This window comes from Miscanthus floridulus, chromosome 8, assembly GCF_019320115.1.
Source record: "Miscanthus floridulus cultivar M001 chromosome 8, ASM1932011v1, whole genome shotgun sequence".
NCBI classification, from domain to species: Eukaryota; Viridiplantae; Streptophyta; class Magnoliopsida; order Poales; family Poaceae; genus Miscanthus; species Miscanthus floridulus.
In genome coordinates this window covers 173,591,661-173,605,968 of record NC_089587.1, presented here as the reverse complement: position 1 = coordinate 173,605,968, position 14,308 = coordinate 173,591,661, and the positions used below count along the sequence as shown (strand labels likewise).

General features: G+C 45.4%; 1 protein-coding gene and 1 pseudogene across 1 annotated transcript; one reads left to right on the top strand and one right to left on the bottom strand.

Annotated features, from left to right (window-relative positions):
* Nucleotides 1-639: 639 nt before the first annotated feature.
* On the bottom strand, nucleotides 640-4,184 carry LOC136474040 (uncharacterized). The gene is made up of 3 exons (XM_066471656.1): nucleotides 4,019-4,184; nucleotides 3,660-3,750; nucleotides 640-1,149 (listed from the first exon to the last, which is right to left on the bottom strand). The coding sequence occupies exons 1-3, from the start codon at nucleotides 4,086-4,088 to the stop codon at nucleotides 1,011-1,013; spliced, it is 300 nt and encodes a 99-aa protein (XP_066327753.1). The 5' UTR covers nucleotides 4,089-4,184; the 3' UTR covers nucleotides 640-1,010.
* Nucleotides 4,185-5,280: 1,096 nt separating this feature from the next.
* LOC136470195 (DNA mismatch repair protein PMS1-like) lies at nucleotides 5,281-9,581 on the top strand (annotated as a pseudogene).
* Nucleotides 9,582-14,308: the final 4,727 nt, after the last annotated feature.

The following is a 14,308-nucleotide window of genomic DNA, read 5'->3' as shown; positions in this document are numbered from 1 at the left end:
TGACGATACAGTATTAAGTAAATACAAGGCTGTCCCACAGGGTATGCCATGCCCCACCTGGCATACCCCGTGGGTCCGCCTCTGCTTAGCTGTAGACAGCCACCACAAGATTGAACTAACGCTCGCGTTTTTCTATACCGTGAGGTGAAGGCTGTGGTATCGTGCGGTCCCAAACACACCCAACAGATGTTAAGAGCTACTAGCATGAAAATTTTGACAGGATACAGATAGGCCAAAAATGCCTTATTAGTAACATAATTTGTGAAACTCTAGCTCATCCGCTGAAAATAAATAGTGGCATCGGTGTATCAGGTCGCATATTTGAAAACTATAATTTTTCAGGGGAAAGTGAAAGTTTGCCAATTGTGAGGCTGAGTGTAAAAGAACAATTGCGTTGCATAATTTTTGTGGACTTATTTTGAAGTCAAATCAACGTCAGCCTATTGCCGTCTACGTAAAAGTACGTCAATTAATCATTTAATTTAAGGCATCTTTGACCTAAGAGAGGTGAAACAATAACACAAATTCAGTGTGACACAACAATTAGTGTTTATTGGACTAAATTAACTGGCCCTGTATAAGCCGATAGGGCATCTATCCTATCCGAATCTCCTAACACACAAATCCACTATCTCCACATCAACTTAAAAACATTTTTGCATTTGCCTTGTAATCATACAAGCACAGGAACAGAGAACAGAAGTTACAGGGGCACAGAGAATTCAAAATTTAGGCACAAATCAGGATCCCCTTTCCTTTTCTCAAAAAATATAAAAATATTCAAAGATGCTGACAGTCAACAAATTGAGGTTAGATAATGCAACATGAGGCTAAATTATGACGACAATATCTGCATTATACCCTCATTATCATTTCCCTGGTAAGTACACCATCATTTTGTAATTAATAAGAAGACAAAAAGAATAAACATCCAGCATCCACAGGCGGGTCATGAGCACCAAGAGATGAGCCCAAAATTAATCCGGTATGCAGGAACCAACATGGAGATCTTAATCTTTATGCGAATGGGCCAGGTATTGGCTTGTGTATTTGTCCACCTTTGGCCCAGAAGAACCATATTTATTGTCATAGTACTCCACGCATGCAGAACCCATTAATGCAGCTAGGGTTAGAGCCTGCGCATGCAACCTGCAAAAATCAACAGTATATTAGCACAATTGAATCCAGGCCATGTTTAGATTGCAAAATATTTCAACCCAATGAATAGTAGCACTTTCGTCTTATTTGGTAAATATTGTCCAATCGTGGACCAACTAAGCTCAAAAGATTCATCTCGTGATTTCCAACTAAACCGTGCAATTAGTTATTTTTTTAACCTACATTTAATGCTTCATGCAAGCGGCTAAAATTTGATGTGATGGAGAGAGAGTGAAAAAACTTGGAATTTGGAGGTGATCTAAACAAGGCCCCAGTTAGATGTAAAATTTACTAAAAGAGCGGCAATTTCTATACTCCACAATACATGAAATAGCTATGTCCTATGGGCAGCAATGGGCGCTACGGGTGTTCATCCAGCCTTTGGATGGTTACCCACGCAAGGCAACAGTAATCTAAAAAACAAATACTCCCTCCGTCCACAAAAGAATACAACTATAGGATTATTAGTCAAACTAGCTTAACTTTGACCAAGTTTGTAGTGAATAGTCTCTAACTAGGTCTACAACGAAAATATATTTCTTATTAATTTAATGGTACTTCTTTTGTGTCATAAATATTAGTACCATTTTATATAAGTAGGTCAAACTTCAAATCGTTTGACTCGAAATGTGAGAATTGCATCTATTTGTAGACGGAGAGAGTAGCAAGAACTTGCTGTTGGATGCTTGTACCAAATTTACATGCAAACTATCTTTTTAAAATCCTCAACACGTTCTAAACAGCTCTATTGAGCACAGTGAGAGGTAAGAAGTGCCAATGAAGAAAGCACAATGAATTACATCACATATGTGCACTAAAAAGGAGCCTAAGAGGCAAATAAATAGCGAAAGATGACACATGTTACATGAACATATGAAGAGCTAAGACCCAAACACAACTATCAAAATGAAGAGAAAGCTTCTAAAGAATCCATAATATTCTATCCAAAAAAAATATCTATGATTATTTAAATATCCTTTTTGCATACTGCATTGAGGTCAAGATTGCTGCCCCTTTTCAAGAGCCACGGTGAAAGAAGAAAGTTTATCAAGGATTTCGTCTTTCCTATGCAGTTCTGTGCATCAACAGACTAAAATTGTGGTAACCAAGTTTGCAAAGATGGAAAAACATTGAAGATCCACATATTAGAAATTAAATTTGGTATTCTGATCCACTAATTTCATCACCAGAGCCCTAAAAAAATTGCCAAAAACTGGAATATGGCGGCAGTCAGGTTTGGTCACATATGGCACAAAAACGAGCAATGTCTGCCTAATGTTGGCAGCATGCTGAAGGTATTAGGGAGTAGAGACATATCAAACATGTGTTGAGTTTGGTGATGTGACCATTTTTGGCAGTTCGGCATGGCCACAGAGCGCGTACAGGCAAAGTGTCACACACATGTTCAGCTCCAATTAACAAATACTAAAGAGTGTGCAATTTTATAGGTAAAGAATATTCGAACCTAAAGTAGGACACTCATTCTCATTAAGGATTGGACGGCGCTATTTGCTGAGGTTTTTTCTAGGCTGGGTGGTCGACGAGCATAAGCAAATGCATTGAGGTGCGCAGATAAACAGACAGAGCTTGATACTCTTCCAACTTTACAAGTGACAAGAGGTTGCCTAAACTACCCCTTATAGAGGCTGCACTTGTATCAAGCAAATAGCAGCAAACTAGCAAGAACCTAATAAATTACTAACAACAGAAAGGAACACATAAAGTCTGTATACCTAACAAAAATAAGTGGATCCTCAAGTGCAAGTGCACAACAACTAATAGGCTCCTAAAGTTTTGTTTCAAAAAATATGCTCCTAAAGTTTAACTTCCATTCAGAATGATCTGGAGGAGCTAAACCGCCCCTTGAACGAAATAACATAATGCTATCAGTCTGACACCCAAACCTGAACATAAATTGTGAAACTAAATCTTTCACAGAACAAACAATTGTGCAGCCTTATAAACCCCATGCACTGCAATTATGCCAAACACCACCTACTTTAGAATCACTTGGTAACAATTACAACAAATAAAAATAGTAATTTTTCTGCAGTCAGTAAGAAAATTCCAAAATTTGCCTGATCGTTATCCTTTACCTCTGATGTTAAATAAGCCCTGCCAACCAACTGTAGCTGATATGTTTGCAATTACTAAGTTAAATATGCATACTAAGTTATTGCCTTACAGAAATTTCCATAAACCCAGGAAGTCCGCCAAGCTTCATATAGATATATATAAAATCTAAGTTGGCTGGATCTGTTCCTTGGCTTTTCAGGAAACAATCATTCACACATGAAAAATCAAACTCTTTTGTTGTTGTAGTTGTAGCATTTATAGAGAGAATATTTTGCGAAGAAATGGTCACCAGCTAGTTAATTGCATCTCCATCAAGGAAAAAAAAGAATCGAATGTGGTATCTTGCCTATGATAGACAAGACTGCCTACACTGTAATGATAAACGCTCATAAACTTAGTGAAACTAAATGGGAATTGAAACAAACCTTGCGTGGATGATCTTGACGCTAGTCTTCATATTGGGCCGCGACCAGTTGTAGGCGATCGAACTGCTGATCCCACCTAGCCAGAGGCAACCTTTTCTCAAAAAAGAAAAAAAAACACATCGCGACAATCAGAACACTTCGCATAGGAATAATCTAAAATACTGCTTTTCCCCAAAATTACTCTCATAAATTCGTGATAGATTTTCACGGTACAGATTTCGAAACCCCGTTAATTAATAACATAAAAAAAACAGATGTAAGAAAGAAACTGCAGGGATTTGGGATACATCAGAAACCAACGCCGAATAACTAGATCCGGGCGAAGAAAACGAATCCGTGGGAAAACTGACGAGGCATACCTACGGCTCGGAGCTTGTGGTCGATGACCCACTTCCTCATGGATTCGATCTTGCTCGGCGCCTCCGCCATTTGCTTCGCTTTCCCCTCTTCTCCTCTTCCCCCTTCGAATTTTCGGCGTCTCTTTCTTTTCCGAGTTATTTTTCTCTGTTCTTGGCTCTAACGACGGAGAGTATGTCTGGCTCTTGTTATATACCGGAGCTTTGTTTGTTTTTAGTCCTTGAAATATGCTAGAATTCGCTTAGCATCCACACGTGGTAGGATTCTTTTCACATGTTGCGTTATATATAAACAAAATATTTTACTTTGTTTACTACTCCGTACCTTTTTTCTTGCGATCGATCGAACAAAGAACGTTACCGTTTTGTAGTAGACCAAAACCAGCTGCATATTTGTAGTAGAAGTAGACGAGGAATAAATTTTAATGGATTACCTTATTGAAGTAAGGTAGGCAAAATTAACGGCGCGGTGCTTGTCACCAACTTGTATGGGCATGATGGTTAGGTGGTGAGTGCCGGAGCGTCTTCTTCAGCAACAGTCTTCCTGTATAATTAGATCTGCAGTGTAGAGGCGCCTTGGTCGAGCCATGATACTACTTATTGAGTTTTTCTCTTTTTTTCTTACTATACATACATATTTATTTATTTTATTTACTATGCTTAGTTCGGTCGTAATCGAGATTGAACCGAACTACTGAATTTGCTTGGTCCTGGAAATTTTCGTTAACCAAAATTGCTTCTGTGCTTTTAGTAACCGAAATTTGAGAGAGAGAAAAAGAAAAACATAAATCAGCAGCCAGGGAAGGTGTGATTTGTAAATAAATTGAAGAGAAGCATAAAACCAACGCGAGAACGGCACGTTTGGGCGGGGCGGCGGTCAAACACCGGTCACAGGCGGTGAACCCGGGGCAGCACCAGCGCCCACCGGATCAGTCCAACCGATCGCCCCGGGCGGAAACGCGCCGCGCGGCAGGACCTGCACGGGTGGACTGGCGGCGGCCCTCTGCTTTGGACTCGTCACGTTCACGTTCGCCACGTTCTTTGGACGGGACGCGGTAGCAGCCAAGTCGGCCTTGTGCTCTGTTTTTTTTTCTTTAAATAAATTTTAACCACATAGAAGTGGGCCTAAAACTTCTTTATACAAAAGGCCCATTTCGCGGCCGAGATTGGTCGAGCCCAGTTCAAGGCCCAACCGAGGAAAGATGTGTCTCGCTTGCCGATTACCTCTGACCAGTAGTGGCGCGGGTTCGAGAGGAAGGCGACGCCGAAACCCCCCTTCTCTTCGTCTACAGTCTCCACCGCGAGGCGTAGGGTTTAGGCGGGGGAATGGCGGGAGGAGGGGGAGGCGCCGGGCGCGACGCATCCTCGCCGGCGATCAAGCCAATCAGCAAGGCGGTGGTGCACCGCATCTGCTCTGGCCAGGTCATCTTCGACCTTTCCTCCGCCGTCAAGGAGCTCGTCGAGAACAGCCTCGACGCCGGCGCCACCTCCGTCGAGGTCAGCCTCAAGGCCTACGGCGAGGAGTGGTTCAAGGTCGTCGACAACGGATGCGGCATATCACCCCCCCAACTTCCAGGTGAGGGCGGCAGCTGCTCCAATGCGTGGACCCACCAATTCCCCCCATTTCGCTGCTGTAGACGTTGCCATCAATTGCTAGTCGCTAACCATGTTGCTGACACTTTAATAGGCTCTTGCTCTTAAGCACCACACGTCGAAGATATCAGATTTCTCCGACCTCGGATCCGTGGTTACCTTCGGGTTCCGGGGCGAAGCTCTGAGCTCGCTCTGCGCGCTGGGGAAACTGACGGTTGAGATGAGGAGCAAGGATGAGCCCGTTGGGACGCATTTGGAGTTCGAGCACTCGGGCGTGGTGGTTAGTGAGAGGAAGACCGCATGGCACGGCAGGTTGGAACCACGGTGACAGTAGAGAAATTGTTCTCCACCTTGCCGGTCCGGAGCAAGGAGTTTAGCAGGAACATTCGGAAGGAGTATGGGAAAGTGATCTCTCTGCTGAACGTGAGTTTTTATGTTTCAGTTTGTAAGTTCTTTTTGGCATGTTTGACGCTGAGGAGCTTGCCAAATGATTAAGGCAGCTGTCCCCCAGTTATGTTACTAATCATTACATCTTACCTATGCTAGGCTTATGCCTTGATTGCCAAAGGGGTCAGATTACTCTGCACTAATACCGTTGGAAAAAATTCTAAAATGGTTGTGCTTAGAACTCAAGGAAGCAGTTCTATGAAAGACAATATCATTACTGTATTTGGTCCAAACACTTTCAAATGTCTGGAGCCCTTCAGTCTTACCACCTCAGATGGCTGCCAAATAGAGGGCTTTCTTTCAAAACCTGGACCTGGTACTGGCCGCAGTTCAGGAGATAGACAATTCTTCTATGTGAATGGCAGACCTATTGATATGCCAAAGGTCACAAAACTTGTCAGTGAGCTATACAAAAGTTCAAATGCCAAGCAATATCCTGTGGTTATCCTGGATTTCCGTATTTCAACTACATCCTACGATGTGAATGTTGCACCTGACAAGAGAAAAGTTTTCTTCTCGTCCGAGAGCATGATTCTGCAGTCTTTACGTGAAGCTGTTGAAAATCTGTACTCCCCTCTGCAATGCAGTTTCTCAGTCAATCACATCACAGATCCTGAAAAGGAAGGGGATGCTGTTACTGATGGGCATAATGAAGACGCAAATGCTATCACAATGGCGAATGTTTCAGCTTCTGACAATATTGATGAAGATGAAGAAACAGACAGTGAGGATCATGTTTCCCCAGAGAACCAGGAATTGCCTTCTTCAGTGGCAAAGGTAGCCATTGAAGCAACGTCTAGAGATGCAAGCCCCTTGTCAGGAGGCACAGCCACTCAGGCTGATAGATCTGCTTGGCTTCCATCCTTCGCATATGACCAGCCAAAAAGATCGCCTAAAGAAGGGAAAAGTTTTGCATTGGGAACAAATCGTTTCAGGACTGGGCTTGCTGCAAAATCTACTCATTCAAGTACCATTCAGTCTTCTCTTATGAACTTTGTATCATTAAACAAGCGGAAGCATGAAGACGACTGCACTCTTATTTCTGAAACTCCAGTGCTGAGAAGAGGGACATGCTCAGAACAAGTGAGGAGATCAGGTTTAGAAGCAAACTTTGTTACACCAGAAAAGCAGGACCATGAAGATGATTGCATTATTTCTGAAGCTCCAGTGCTGAGAAGTGGGACATGCTCTGAACTAGACAGGAGAACAAGTTTGGAAGCAGACTTCGCATCAGCAAATAAGCAGAAGCACGATGACAATTGCACTCTTATTTCCGAAACCCAAGTGTTGAGAAGAGGGACAAACTCAGAACAGGTCAGGGGAATGAGTTTAGAAGCAAATTCAGCACCTGCATTAAGCTCAAGCATGTACAATATTCCTGAGTTCAATTTACCTCTGGAAACAAACTCTTTAAAACAGCATGTCGGGTTCATAAACCCGGGGTCCCTCATGGACCAGCTTCCCAACACAAGGCTCGGCCTAGTGAACAACGTTGCGAACAACGCGTAACTCCTGGGCCGGCCCAAATACCTAAACGACGGGCCAGAAGGGCGATCCAATCTCCGACCGGAAAGCCTGGCCGAGGAGGAATGGCGCCCGCTTCCGACTCCGGCCCACCTCTCCGACCGGAGCGCTCGCTTCGGTCTCCAGCCCGTCTCCGGGCGGCCTCTCCGACCGGAAGGTCTGGCCTACACACCACTTCCGACTCCGACCCGCTTCTCCGACCTGGAATGTGCCGAACCCCTGCTTACAGCTCCTCTCCGACTGGCGCAATCAGAGCCGACTGGGACCGACCGACCGGGGACGCCCGCTCGGTAAGGACCAGGAAACAGGCGGAAAAAGTAAGGCAGGGCACTCAAGTCAACCACAATACCAAGGACCGTACCCTGTACCCTGCGACCTCCCTGGCATGACAGAACGCAAGCAGTGTTGTAGGCGCCGACATTGTCCTCTACAGTGTTGTGGGCGCCATCAACTCTCATACCAGAGAGGTCTCCGAGGAGACACGGCACGAGTCGCTCCTTCGCGTGGGTCGGGCTCCGGTGGAGCCATGGAGGGGAGGGTGGAGCCTCGGGCGCGGGTGGCAGACCACCTGGAATCGCGCTGCTGGGGAGCGCGCCGCTGGAGAAGCTGCCGAGAAGAGGCACCGCTGGTCACTTCGTGCAGATTGACCTCTCGTCTCCAGTACAGTCACGTGCTCTCTTTCCCTTGTTTTCATGAAAGGGCAAAATTGGGACTTTATACATACTGAATCCAAAAAAACAAAGAACTGCCAACCATGGTAATGGAAGTTAACAGAGTGGTAGATTTCTATAGCATCTCCATCTTTTGCTGGTACATATCTAAACTGGATTCTTTTGATGGTATATATCTAACAATAGGTTCTTTTGATGGTATAGATCCAATTTTCCCTTAAATGAAGATTAGCCCATGGACGCTCAGGTTGAATCCTTTTTAGCCATAGTTATCTCGTTTTCGGTGCCCAGCCTAGCAACTCAAGTCAAGAATACCCAATCCTCCAAGATCAGTTGGCCTTTTGACCTGGCCCCAAGCAACAAGGCAATGACCTCCATTAACCTCCTTGCGCCCTTTCCACATGAAGGCTCTCCTGATCTTATCGATTGGAATAATTAACATTTTACCGGACTTATGAGGTGAGTGGTATATAAAATATGTATGGATATAAGCACTGAACGGACAAGGGAAGCCCTCCCTGCCGGGTGCACCATGGTTGCCTTCTACCTAGACAGGTTATCAGCAATCCTAATCCTATCAATAATCACATAGAATTCAGCTTTGGGAAGTTTTTTTATTGACAATGGTAGTCCAAGATATTTACAGGAAATTTCTTGAACCTTGCAAGGGAAGGAAGCTTGCACCAATTCCATATCATGTTCTCGGCACTGTATGGGGCTCACAGAACACTTGCTAGTATTGTGGTCTAAACCTGATGCTTCACTAACTTAAGGATCCCCTTGATTAATTCCAAGTCCATGTTTGGTCGCAAAAAAAATAAGAACAATATCATTAGCATGAATAGAGACCCGCTGACTGTTAACCTCATGGGTTGCTGGAGCATATAATTGATGCTAATGAGAGTATTGAGCACATCCACCACTAAGATAAACAACATGTATAGTTTGTTACCTGTACTTATTTTATTGTTCTCTATTGCTTAAAAGCAAATACATGGTATAAGTAATATAACTCTTGTTATTCATCAATCATTTCCTTGTGTTTTGCTTCCAGGAAAAGTTTTGCTGCCTATGTTTAATATTGAAATGATCAAATTCATTCCTGACCTAATCTCCAACTGTGCCAACTTGGTCATCTTGATTTTTGCAATGCCTTTTTATCTATGTAGGCATCTTATAACTAATACTGAGAAACGCATTGTATGTTTTCACTATTTAACAACAGCTCTTGTTGCCTCACATGTTTTCTTCCGTTTTCTCAACTTTTAGAAAAAATGGTTTTGTTTTGACAGAAGATTTGCATGCTTCCCCTGGTAACCATTATCTTTTGAAAGCTGTGCCTTTCAGCAAAAATATTACGTTTGGTGTTCAAGGTATTTGTTATTTTCATGTCAGAAATTTTGTTTTTGCGCATGTCAAACATGGTCCTATTCTGAAATCCCTTGATTTAGATGTAAAGGAGCTGATCTCCATGCTTGCTGATAGTCAAGGAGACTGTTCAATAATAAGTAGCTACAAGCTGGATACAACCGATTCTGTTTGCCCTTCGAGGGTTCGTGCTGTGTTGGCTTCTAGGGCTTGCCGGATGTCTACTATGATAGGTGATCCACTAACAAAAGCCGAGATGAAGAAGGTAATTACACATTCAATTAGCTTTTGATGGTACTTCTATGGTCTTCATTAAAGTTTAAATGTTATTTCTCTCTCTTTAGAGTTCAGAAAAACTCCTATACTTCCAAACTTTGACTTGCCTCGCCGCTCCCCATCCCCCATCCCTTCCCTCGCCTCCTCCCCCTCCCCGCCACTCCTCTTGCCATGGCTATCGCCACCGAGTCACGCAACAGTGCGGACAAGGCATCAGCACACGCGAACGAGAAGAGGTGGATAATGTCTGATTTTGAGGTTGGAAACCTCTTGGGAGGGGCAAGTTTGGCCATGTTTATCTGGCCAGAGAAAAGAGTAGTCTTATTGTGGCTTTGAAAGTTCTTTTCAAGAGCCAGCTCAAACTTTCTCAGGTGGAGCATCAGCTGCAACACGAAGTGGAGATTCAGAGTCATCTTCGTCATCCCAATATTCTTCGCCTGTATGGGTGCTTCTATGACCAGACCTGGGTTTACCTAATCCTGGAATATGCTGCCAAGGTTGAACTGTAGAGAGGCGTTCAACAACTCACATTTCGTCACTGAGTAGAGCTCTAATCTACCTTTTGTTGACGCTAATTAGGTCACCACACCGGTAGGAGTTAGATCGCTCGGTATAGGCGGGCCAAAGATCAGCCTAGCCGACCCTCAAGTGTAGATAACTCGGTGCATGGGCTTCCTCTTCACAAGGTTCTTGAGCACCGGTGGATTGTCCAGAACACCGACCCTTCCGGCATGTAGAGAGGGTAGAGCCACCACCAACTGAAGTCTGCTTCTGCTCCACTTTCCCCAAATGGAGGGGAGTGCTATTCTTTCCACTGTTGTTTATGGCTCCGGCCCTACCAACTAAGCTTCTGTGGCCCGAACTCCCCCACCCAGCCACACTGAATTATCTTGTACTAGTACCGTGTAGCTCAACGGAGTTGCCAGCCAACTAATATGGCAAATTGCCCTGTAGTAATGTAGCATGCTAACATTCTCTGTTGAACAACCTTCTTACTCATATGAATATAATATCTTTCAAAAAAAAGTACTCCTATATGGCTATATGTAATGCTTTCATCCCATTTTGTGTCTCTGCTCATTGAAAGATAAGCATTCCTTTAAAACTACCTGGTGACGTGCCCTTTTTTGCTTTTGCACTTTCAGATACTTAAAAACCTGACAGGATTAAGGTCCCCTTGGAACTGTCCACATGGCAGGCCAACAATGCGTCACCTAGCTGACCTGCGTACTATAAAAAACAAAGGTAAGAATTAACTCACACTCATCATCTCTGCCCTTCTCTAGTTGGGAGTAATATATATGGCTGTTGCATGTTCACAAACCTCTTTCCAATGTTGCAAAAATTCTGCTGGAACAGATATCGCGTTTTAGCGGTAGCCCTGCTGATTGGCTGATTACGTTGGGGCATATATGCTGTTCCGCTTTGGTCACTCCAAGTCGCAACACGGCCAATATATATGTATGGCTTGTAAATATGACGTGTGCATATGAGACCCGCTTGTAAATTATGGCGTAGTGTGCATGTTGCGCCGCTCCAGGCCTGCGCACGAGCCCCTTACGTGGTGCATCAGAATGCAAGATCCTTCCGATCAAACGGACTACTTTGCCTGTGGTAAATCTATGGCGTTATTCATTTGTTTATTTCTGTCCAGGATGTATGGTGTTTTGTTTTGGCAAAGTGAAGCTTGTGAATTGGCGAGCTCTAACTATGTACTTTCATTCGTGCATCCCCGATGATGGATCTAGCACCTCTAGCTATGCATAATACTTGTACATACCTGGCTTAGGTATGTAGTCCAGCTAAGCCGTACGTGTCAACTGCGACGAGGCATTTGCTTGTCTACTTTTCTTTTGCAAAATATATGTATGCAAGGAGAGATTATAATTCGTCTTGTTATGCTTCGATGTGCTACCAAATAAGTGCAAGTGTTTGTGAGCGTTTCCCTGCAGCCGCAGCCCTGCACACAGGATCAGAAACACAGACTGCGCGCATTGGCGCAAGGCAATACGCCTACCAATCCATTTCATTCATCACTGAATAGCTGATGGTACGTAAACAAGTATACACGCATCAAATTAACAGATTTGCTTCTCAACAACCGGTTTCGGGAGCTGCCAACAACCAGTTTTTGGGCCATCCGATCAAGATAGATTGCTTTAGGCGGGCGGGACATGGGCTCATGCAGCTTCTCCTGTCCACTACCTTTTGTCAGCAGGCGCGGTCCCTATCTCTCTCTCATACGGTCAACAGAGGGAGCAACGCCTCCTGGGCGCGCGGCAGCAGGCCGCAGCAGCGCATGTAGGTGGGTCCCCTGTAGGCCTCACGAGCGCATGCAGCAACTGATGTATCCCACTGCAATTTATGGACAATTTGCTATTTGCTCTAAAATTTGTGAACAATTTATGAATAATTTGAGATATATTTTCTGATATATGTAATTCATAGAAATTTTGTAAAATTTTCTAAAAAAATTGGCATGAGATCTGCAATTCATAGAAATAAAAGTTGTGTTATATCTAAATTAAATTACATCATTCTATCCAATAAATTAGACTGAAGAAATCATTGTAAATATAGTAATAAGACGGTGTAAATAGAGCTATAAAATAATATAAGTGTATAGAAAAAATCTGGAAAAGGCTAAAACAATCAATTGTTGGCTAATTAAACAAGGTACTGGCCCACAGAGCAAGCGTGACATGACACGATCGTCGATCACACTATCACACCGGACACATTCGTGAGCAAAGCACTGAGTAGTATAATTAAGTATGTAAGTAAGCTGATCATCCATGGGGCTCTGATGATCGCCCAAGATATATGCAATTATGCGTGGAGCACCAGGTCTCTGCGGCTGCGGGTGCATGTTGGCTTCCTTACCCGGCCCTGGCCGACCCCTACTCGTCTCCGCCCAGGACGAACGCGATGAACCCGAGCAGGTCGAGCGCTGCTGCAGCGACGACACTCGCGGTCTCGACGGCAAGGAAGAGGTCGCCCGGGCTATCGATGCGTCCGAGTATGCTGGCGTACATCCAGTGGCTGCCAGGGCGACGAAGGCAGCGCCTGGATGCCGAGGCCGCGGCGGGTACGGCGCCCGCCCGCGAGCAGCGCCAGCGCCAGCGCCCACACGAGCCCGCGCCAGAGGGCGTGCGACGCGTCCACGACGTCGGCGCCCGTCAGCACGTAGCACCGGATGAGCCACCCTGTCTGCACTCCGCCGCCGCGCGCCCGTACGTGGACATCCATCCATGCATGCGTGATGATGCAGCCATAAGAATGAATACGTGGTTAGCTAGTTTGCAACCGTGCATGAAGTCCGTGAGCCCGTGACTTCACTTGATTGTGGACTAATTACTCTGTACGTCGGTTCATCAACGTGGATCAATGATATGCAGCGCAGGGCGAGGCTGACCTGGCACTGTCGGTCGCGGATGTTGTAGGCGGCTAAGCCGGCGTAGAAGCAGGCGAAGAGGAGCGCCGCCAGCAGGCTGAACTCCTGGGCTTTTAGACAATCTACTGCTTCCTGATGTGAACACACCGTAAGAGAAAGCGACGTCGAAAAGGCCTCCTATGTGGTACTGTGGTCACTGTAGAGGTAGACGCCGAACGACTCGCCTGCCGACTATAGCCACATGCAGGGACAAGCGTAGAAGTCAGTCCTGCTGTATTATCTAGTTACTGTTGCAGCATGTGCGTTGTACTAAGACTAGATGGATAGAGTTCAGTTTTACCATCTCCTAGACAGGGCTCCAGCCAACGCTGGTGCTTTTACTGTGTGTGTATGCTCTGTTCTCCCCTTTCTTCTACCTCGAGCCATAGTGTGTGTGGTCGGACAGCCTCGGTCGTGCTCGACCGTGGTCGACAAGACTGGTGAGTGGTTGACTCACCTGAGCCGGTGATCCTATGGGCTAACAAGTGGAATTAGAGCCATACGAATGTCGTTGCCGGACTAACCGCTGCCAATGACAAACGGTTCGAAGATGGGCGACAGCAGTGGCACTGCTGTGGCTGCCCAGCCACGACCGGAGGTCGTTGTTTGCACGGTGCGGGAGGTCAGCGGCACCAGTTTGCCGACGCTGACTTGCACCAACTATGAAAAGTGGTCGGTGACCATGAAGGTCAAGCTCAGAGCCCGATGACTCTGGAATGATGTTGACAAGGGCACCAACAATGATAAAGATGACATGTCAGCGTTGGAGGCTATCCTCGCTGCTGTACCGGCGGAGTACAGGGAGTCGTTGGGGGCGAAGAGCTCGGCTAAGGAGGCGTGGGAGGCTATTGCGGCGATGCGCAACGGTTCCGACCGCGCAAAGAAGGCGACGGCCTAGCTTCTAAAGCAGGAGTACGCCAATCGCAGGTTCAAGGATGGTGAAGCGGTGGAGGACTTCTCTCTCCGTCTGCAGACGCTCAT

What these genes read in the sequence shown, in the direction of transcription:
- LOC136474040 (XM_066471656.1), bottom strand. Translation starts at nt 4,088, where the DNA reads ATGGCGGAGGCGCCGAGCAAGATCGAATCCATGAGGAAGTGGGTCATC. An exon ending in CCACAAGCTCCGAGCCGTAG is followed by an intron (nt 3,751 to 4,018) that starts GTATGCCTCGTC and finishes TTTTGAGAAAAG; the next exon opens with GTTGCCTCTGGCTAGGTGGG. An exon ending in GTCAAGATCATCCACGCAAG is followed by an intron (nt 1,150 to 3,659) that starts GTTTGTTTCAAT and finishes TGATTTTTGCAG; the next exon opens with GTTGCATGCGCAGGCTCTAA.